This window comes from Mus caroli, chromosome X, assembly GCF_900094665.2.
Source record: "Mus caroli chromosome X, CAROLI_EIJ_v1.1, whole genome shotgun sequence".
Taxonomy (NCBI): domain Eukaryota; kingdom Metazoa; phylum Chordata; class Mammalia; order Rodentia; family Muridae; genus Mus; species Mus caroli.
The window spans coordinates 63,587,233-63,595,716 of NC_034589.1; the positions used below are offsets into that span (position 1 = coordinate 63,587,233).

The window sequence follows — 8,484 nt, forward strand, 5'->3', positions numbered from 1 at the left end:
GAACTCAGAAATCCGCCTGCCTCTGCCTCCCGAGTGCTGGGATTAAAGGTGTGCGCCACCACGCCCGGCTTATTTTATTTTTGAGACAAGATCTTACTATATAGCCCTGACTTACTTACTTGGCCTTTGATAGCTTTGTAGACCAGGTTAGTTTGTCTTGAACTCACAGAGATCCACTTGTCTTTTCCCCTAGAGTGTTGGTACTAAAGGTATGGAAATGTATCATGTAGCAGCAAGGCAAGGTTTTTTGTTTTTTGTTTTTTTACAGTAGTCATATATAGTATTGTTTTGATGGGGTTCAAAGTTACTGTCTTATCACTGGGTGGTTTCTAAGGGGCCTCTGGTAGAATGAAAATTAATAAGGTAAAAGTCTAGCACACAGAGATACAGGAAGGTAAACAAGGTGAAGGTTTTCAGAGTTTCAGATAATGCTTGGGAAAGTAAGGGCCTATAGCCAATATATGTGTGTGTGTGTGTGTGTGTGTATGGAAAGACTATTAGCTTTATGCCAGCAGCCTTTACAGCAGATGGTAATTGTGCTGGAATTGTTTCTTAGCTTGCAAGAGGCTCCAATCAGACTGTAGGATGTGGGGCTCTAATCATGCAGGGCTTTAATCATGCATACTCTGTCTTTTAGTCAGTCCTAGTATGACAAGTTAGTGATAAGGATGAACTGAAAATCAAGTCCTTTGAAATCTAGATGAGTTAGTGCTCATGTGCTTGCTCTCTGTCTCACTCTGTGTCTGTCTCTTTCTCTCTCTGTGTGTGTCTCTCTTTCTGTGTACATGTTCATGTGTGTATGCACACATGTGCATATGAGTGTATATCAAAGCACACACAGAGATCAGTGTGCTTTGATCCCTCATCAGATTATCTTTTGATACAGTGTCTCACTGCATGTAGAAGTCTCTGGAAATCTACTTATCTCTCCTCACCCCACTAGTGTTACACATACAAGAGACCATATTTGGCCTTAAAAGTATGTTTTATCTTTATTGAGATTTTCATCCATGAGTATTGTGGTGTAATTTCCACCCTTCGTTCTCCCCTTCTGGTATCACTCCTTGTTCCCCTACTCCCACCCAACTTTATGACTTCTTTTTTATTATTGTTGTTATAAGTCACACACACACATACACACACACACACATACACACACACACACACACAGAACCTGCTGAGTGCATTTAGTGTACTGATACATAGAGCTGAACACTTGGGACTGGATAACCTATCAGGGCTTTTCTTTGGAGAAGACTGATTCACCAGGGAACAATGAATTGACCTTTGTTTGTTTATTTATTTGTGTTTTTTATTTGTGGGACCTTGCTATATTCCCTCTGTCCACTTTTGAATGCCATCTGGTGTTATCATTGTGCAGGTTTTGTTTAGACAACCATATTGTTAGGATTTCACACTTGGCTCTTTTATGTGGGTGTTAGGGATCAAAACTCAGGTCTCTTTGGTTTTACGTGGTATGTATTTCTACTGACTTAGCCATCTCCTCAGCCCACAGTAGGTTTCAAAGTAATATGACTATGCCATATTTTTAATTGGTAGTAAATGTGAAATGTATACCACCAAATTTAAAATAAACCACATGAATAAAGGACACCTGGCCATTTATGATGAAAAGTAAGATATATTAATGTTACAGAATCAGGAGGCTTATATAAGCCTTAACTTACTTAATTTCTTATTTATAATTCTTGATGTCTAAAAATTTTATAAACCTAAATATTTCTTCTAAATCATTTAAACAACAGCTATTGATCTAATCTGATCTGAGTTTTTTTCTAGCCTTATTTACTGCTTAAACTGAATATGCATATATTTTATTATAGAAATGTTAACATATTTTATTATGAAATGCTGCCCAAGGCTCCTTGGAAGTGTCAAACCGTAATCAGTAAATCACATCATGCTTAAAAAAACCCTTGTATTTTGATCCATAGCTGGCTCTAATAGATTGAGAACTATGTAGTTTTAGTTCTCTCCCCCCAAGACTGCAGTTAACAACATAACAACATAAAGAGGTAATAGGTAAATGATATAAATATATTTTTGGCCTTCACTCACTATTTTATTTTATGCCTGGAGATGTTTTGATGATTAATTGAGGGAAAAGTGTTTCTTCCCTTCACATCTGTCTTACCTATTGGAGCTCAGTGACAGCCCAGTAATGTAGTTTTAGCAAAGAAAAGTGAGTATTACCTGCAAAACCATCCTTTCAAAGGCAGCCTTATTTATCTCTAGCTCCCACATGCTCAGAGCCACGTTGCTCTGGACAGTTTGGGGTGGCTTGACATTCTATTCCTTATGCTGCTTAGCACTGAGTTAAAAAGATAGGATTTCTCTTTCTAATCTTATATGCTAACCTTCTCTCTCTCTTCTTTGGGTTTCCCTACATAATCTCTGCCATGAAAATTGCCCCTATTTCATGTGTGTTTGGTTCTTTAGAAACTGAAAGCTTTATAAACCATAATCAACATTTCTTAATACAAATCAACTATTATTTCTGAGGTAATGTTCTATCCTAAAGGAATCACATGCCCAGAGGGGAGAAAGTTATAGCTTAACAGAGAGATAGAAAAAAAATGCACTTTACATTTTCTAGGTTTGGACAGGAATCCTGGCCCATTAAATAATGTGGCAACCTCCGGGCAGTTACTTTCCTTATTGGTGTCTCAGTTTCTTTACCTAAAAAAATGGAAAGGACAGAGCTAGTGCCTGTGCTTGTCATCAGGAAAATTAAATGAGGTTTTAGATACAAGTACTATTATATGGACTATATGATTAAAAGGTCACAGATGTGAGGGGGTGGACATGGGAGAGCTTTGGAGGAAAGAAAGGGGAAATGTGTAATTATATTTTAATTTAAAAAGATTATAAAAGTTAAATAAGGATATTAATACACATAAAGGCATTAGTGGTATACTCTGTAGCATGCCTGAGGGTAGCATGTACTAGCTGGTGTGACAGTACAGTGATACCTGGTATAAGTGCTAGTTTGATAATTTCCAAATAGGAAATCCAGTACTTTCTAGGATTTTTGTGAGAATTAAGTGAGATAAACTATATGAGGTTTCTGGGCAAGATCTTGACACATAATGTTCTTGTTGCACAAATGATCCCAAAAGTAAGTTAAAATGCATTGAAAATTGTAATAGTGATGCAGTATAAACCATTACTATTGATTTGACAGTCATAGGATGGACTTCTCTCTGGAGGAGGAGTGAAAAGGAAGTTGTCCTAGATTAGAGAATATGTATGGAGATTTTTGAGTAGGTACCATTCATGCTACAGAGGAATTTGATGCCACACTGATTGTGGAGGATCATATGACCACAATGACTCGTGAGAATGATAGTGTGTAATGATAAATTTGAAGGAGCCAAATGAAGTATATTTCTTTTTAGAATGAAGTAAAAAAAATCAGACAGGAAAGTTTAGTATTGTGGGCAAATAGTGTTGCTCTCTTACTACTGTTCAAAAGTAAAGGTGCATTTGAACTTTACATATTGTAACATGGTTTAATCCTTTAAGGAAGAGGATGAACAGGATGTTGAAGGTTTTGAAGAAACAGAAATCAAAAGGGAAGAAGCCTAAAGGAAGGAAGGCATCAGAAGAGAGAGGTAATAAAGGGAGGAGGCAGGAGGCCAGAGTTAACAGTGCTCACTGATGTTAGTAACTTTTTTTATGGCTATGATTAATATATTTGACTGACACTTATTTTTTATATTATTTTATTTTATTTGTTTTTTTTTTTTTTTGAGACAGGGTTTCTCTGTGCTGTGTAGTCCTGGCTGTCCTGGAACTCACTTTGTAGACCAGGCTGACCTCAGAAATCCTCTGCCTCTGCCTCTGCCTGCCTCTGCCTCCCAAGTGCTGGGATTAAAGGCGTGTGCCACCACTGCCTGACCTAACACTTATTTTTACAGGCAAATATTTCAGAAAGTTTATCACCTGAAACTGTATGACATCTAGGGATATTTGATGACAGTAAAATAGTGAATAGAAGTTCCAAGTGTTTGGGTGCTGCTTTGCTAAAGAATAGTTTATTTACAGTAAATAAAGAAATGGAATTGTCTGTTTTGACTCTTAATTCTCCATGCTATTCAATAAATTATCATGGCCACAGTTACCAATGTGTCTTGAGCATAACACTTACCCAAGGAAAGGCTGGCACATCTTTAAGACTTTATGTGAGTTCATGGAAAATAATTATGAGGTGAGATCCCCTTTTTCTACTCCTTTTAATTTTGCATTGTGCATATTTAAGGAGCAGTAGTATAAGAAACAGGTAAAAGTACAAAATCAGATCCATGTGTTTATCAGACATGTTGATCAGTATATACAGTTTATTAGTTTGAAACTTGAGTTGCTGTCATTTACTTTTATAATACATTATGATATGTGTGTCTATTAGTCCTTTCAAGTTGCTTAACTCTGCTCTGTTTTTCTCTCATAGCTTTACTGTCCCATTGAAAATGCAGATCTGCGATGACAGAAGAGAGGAGACTTTGTCATCCAAATCTAATTAAATTTTGAAAGGCAACTTTTATTGTAGTTTCAGATCAAATTAAAGTTCCATTGCATGCATCAAATCAGAATCTGGATTCTTTTTGTTTAAAAAAAAATGTACTCCAACTGGGACCAGAGAAATGTCTCAGTGGTTCAAATGCTTACAGTGTAAGCATGAAGGTCTGAGTTTAAATCCCCAACACTCAGAAATATGGTTGGCTGCACATGCTAACTTCAGCTCTGTTGGGGAGGGAGGAACTTGGAGACAGTCACTAGAGCCCACTGGCTGTAAGTCTAGCTCCAAGTTCAGTGAGAGGCCCTGCCTAAAGAGAATAAGGCCAGAAGTGACAGAACATGACACCTGAAACTCTTTTTTTGGCCTCCTCACATTCATAGAGTGTGTTTATCCACATACCCCCAACACATATATCACACATTCACACATACAAAATAAAACTTTTGAAGATCATTTTCTTCTTTATGAAATTAACTATAACCTGTGGGTCTGTGTTTTGCCTGGCTGCTGGGGTGTGTATGCCCCTGGGGCAGACATGGGGCAGAGGTGCTAGGCTATATTCCATCCTTGCTGCCATCAGGATGCTGGGCTTGTGGGACATGCTAACATACCACTCAGGGGAGGCAGAACACAGCCTAGGATGGGGATTCCAGCCCCTGTCTCTCCAGATGAGTAATGTCACAGGTTGAGGCTGAGGACACCCAGATGCTAGGAACAGTGAAGAGCTGAGAATGGGGGTGGGGGACTCAGGCTGGTGATGATCCCAGCGTTGGGGGAGGGGGAAATCCAGTTTAGTACAGGGTGAGTGTCAGAGGGCCCTTCTGCTGGAGACTTAGGTAGGTGGGGGCCTCTGTCACACAAAGGCTTTCTCCCCATGGCTGTTCTTGATAAGAAAGACAGTCCTTGCTTGTCCAAACTGTTTATTCATCATGAAAAATGGGTGCATACAACTTATTCAGGGTGGACCAGAGATTAAATACCTTTTTACAGGAAAGAATGTCCAGGAAGGGAAGCTTATTGGCCAAACACTGGGGCCGGGTGGGGGGGGGGCATCTTCACTATCATGGAGAACTCTGGGCTCCATGCTATGCAACCAGTTGACATGATCTTCTTAGTTAGGGTGTCATGGTCACATGCTCCAGGTCAGGAGCCTGGTAGGGAGCAGATTCAAAGCCTATTCTCAATTATGAGAACTGCTGGGATTCCATAATGTGCCTGACCTTACCAGTTTTTCTATCTGGTGACATGGTTCCACTTGCCCCACAACTCCTCATTTTTCTTTTTATAAAGGGGAGGTTTCATTGGAGTGACTATCTCATGTTATTTGTAGTACAAATTTTGAGTGGGTGGGGTGTAAAATAAAACATAACACAGGCCAGAGGGTTAGTGAGGGGTGGTGGCTGGGAAGCCAAGGGATTATTGAACCAGTTGATTGCTCAGTAGATTTTGTACATAGTTTGTGAGGTTATGAACCTTGGTCTTAAACAACATTTGAATAAATAGATATAACGTTTTCCCTACTATCATGGAAATTTCCTCAAGCTACTGAAGAGTTCATCTGCTACTTAATGGACCCAAGGTTGTCATTTGTGGATCTCAGCATGTGCTTGTCTCGAATGTCTATAGTCAGATGATGCTTTTGGACAAAGGCAGTTTCATCACCCAAGGCAGATCCAAGGACATGGTGGGTCTGTCCCCTTCTGGCCTGTAGCAGTGCTATCTTTCCCCTTTTGTAGAGATAAGCATGTAGGATATTTTTGGTTGTGAGCCTAGCCTTTAAAGGCTGAACCTTATGCTCGAAGATCAAAAATTGACAAATGGGACCCATAAAATTGAAAAGATTCTGTAAGGCAAAGGAGACTGTCAATAGGACAAAACGGCAATCCACAGATTGGGAAAATATATTTACCAATCCTACATCTGATAGAGGACTAATATCCAAAATACACAAAAAACTCAAGAGTTAGATGCCAGAGAAACACATAACCCTAATTAAAAATAGGATACAGAGCTAAACAGAATTCTCAACTGAGGAAAATTGAATGGCCGAGAAGCACCTAAAGAAATGTTCAATGTCCTTAGTCATCAGGGAAATACAAATCAAAACAACCCTGAGATTCCACTTCACACCAGTCAGAATGGTTAAAATCAAAAACTCAGGTGACAGCAGATGCTGGTGAGGATGTGGAGAAAGAGGAACACTCCTCTGTTGCTGATGTGATTCCAAGCTGGTACAACTACTCTGGAAATCTGTCTGCCAGATCCTCAGAAAATTGGAAATAATTTTACCTGAGGGCCCAGCTGTACTACTCTTGGGCATATACCCTTGAACATATAACAAGGACACATGCTCCACTATGTTCATAGCAGCCTTATTTATAATAGCCAGAAGCTGGACAGAACCCAGATGTCCTTCAACAGAGCAATGGATACAGACAATGTGGTACATTTATACAATGGAGTACTACTCAGCTATTAAAAACAATGAATTCATGAAATTCCTAGGAAAATGGATGGATCTGGAGGGCATCATTCTGAGTGAGGTAACCCAATCACAAATGAACACACATGGTATGCACTCACTAAGTGGTTATTAGCCAAAAAGAAGCTTGGAATATCCATGATACAACTCACAGACCATATGAAACCCAAGAAGAAAGATCACACCAAAGTGAGAATGCTACAGTTCTACTCAGTAGGGGGAAGAGACTAGTCTCTGGGAAATAGAGGGAGAGAGAGATCTGGGAGGGAGAGAAGAGGGAGAGGGAAAAGGGGTGCAGGGTCAGATTCAGGTGGAGACAGAGGAGAAGTACAAAGGACCAGGAATTTTAGCAGAGGTGTGTAGCAGTGGGGGAGGGGGAACTAGGGGTAGCCATTAAAATGTCCCAGATGACAAAGACCCAAGAGGTTCCCAGGACCAAACATGGAGGACTTTAGCTGAAATACCCAATAAAAGGGAGATAGAACCTGTAGAGACCATATTCAGTGGATAGGCACAGCCCCAGTTGAGGGATGTGGCCACCTACCCACCTCAAAAATATTAATCCAGAATTGCTCCTGTCAAAAGGAAAGTCAGACACAAAGAGTGGAGCAGAAACTGAAGGAAAGACCATTCAGAGACTGCCCCACGTAGGGATCCATCCCATCTGCTGACACCAAACCCAGATATTATTGCAGATGCCAAAAAGAGCTGGCTGACAGGAGCCCGGTTCCCTGAGAGGCTCTGCCAGAGCTGGACCAATACAGATGCAGATAAACACAGCCAAACATTGGACTGAGTGTGGGGATCCCAATGAAGAAGGTAGGGCAAGGACTGTAGGAGCTGAAGAAGGGGTTTGCAGCCAAATAGGAAAAATGATATTAACCAACCAACTCCCCCACCAAAGCTCCCAGGGAGTAAACCACCAACCAAAGAACATACATGGGACGGGATGTGGCTCCAGCTGCACATGTAGCAGAGCACACAAGGGGGTACCCATGGCTTCAGCTGGATATGTAGCAGAAAATGGCCTTATCTGGCATCACTAGGAGGGGAGCCCCTTGGTCCTGTGGAGGCTTGATGACTCAGGATAGGGGAACTCTAGGCCACTGAGGCAGGAGTGGGTGGGCAGGTGGGAGAGCACCCTCAAAGAGACAGGAAGAGTGAGGAGGGGCTAGGGTGTTGTGGAGGAAAAACTGGGGAGGGGGATAACATTTGAATGCAAATAAATAAAATAACCAATACAAATGAAAAAAAAAAAGAGAAACTGAAAAGTAAAAAGCATGTAGTAGGATAATTATAACAGGGGAACAGAACCCTAGCAGGTAATGTCTGTATATGTTGAGTCTATAACAGTTTGATTGGGCGCCTGACTTAGTCAGAGTCAGGGTTTATTCAGCTTACTCTTCCACATTGCTGTTCATCACTAAAGGAAGTCAGGACTGGAACTCAAACAGGGCAGGAA

General features: G+C 40.5%; 1 protein-coding gene across 2 annotated transcripts in view; it reads left to right on the forward strand.

Annotated features, from left to right (window-relative positions):
* Fmr1nb (FMR1 neighbor) overlaps nucleotides 1-4,607 on the forward strand; it is a 38,894-nt gene extending 34,287 nt beyond the window's left edge. For both annotated transcript variants that reach the window (XM_021153643.1, XM_021153645.1), the window contains 2 exons: nucleotides 3,547-3,635; nucleotides 4,472-4,607. In XM_021153643.1, the coding sequence (XP_021009302.1) occupies nucleotides 3,547-3,635; nucleotides 4,472-4,488 (106 nt within the window). In that variant the 3' untranslated portion in view covers nucleotides 4,489-4,607. The remainder of the gene's footprint in view (nucleotides 1-3,546; nucleotides 3,636-4,471) is intronic.
* Nucleotides 4,608-8,484: the final 3,877 nt, after the last annotated feature.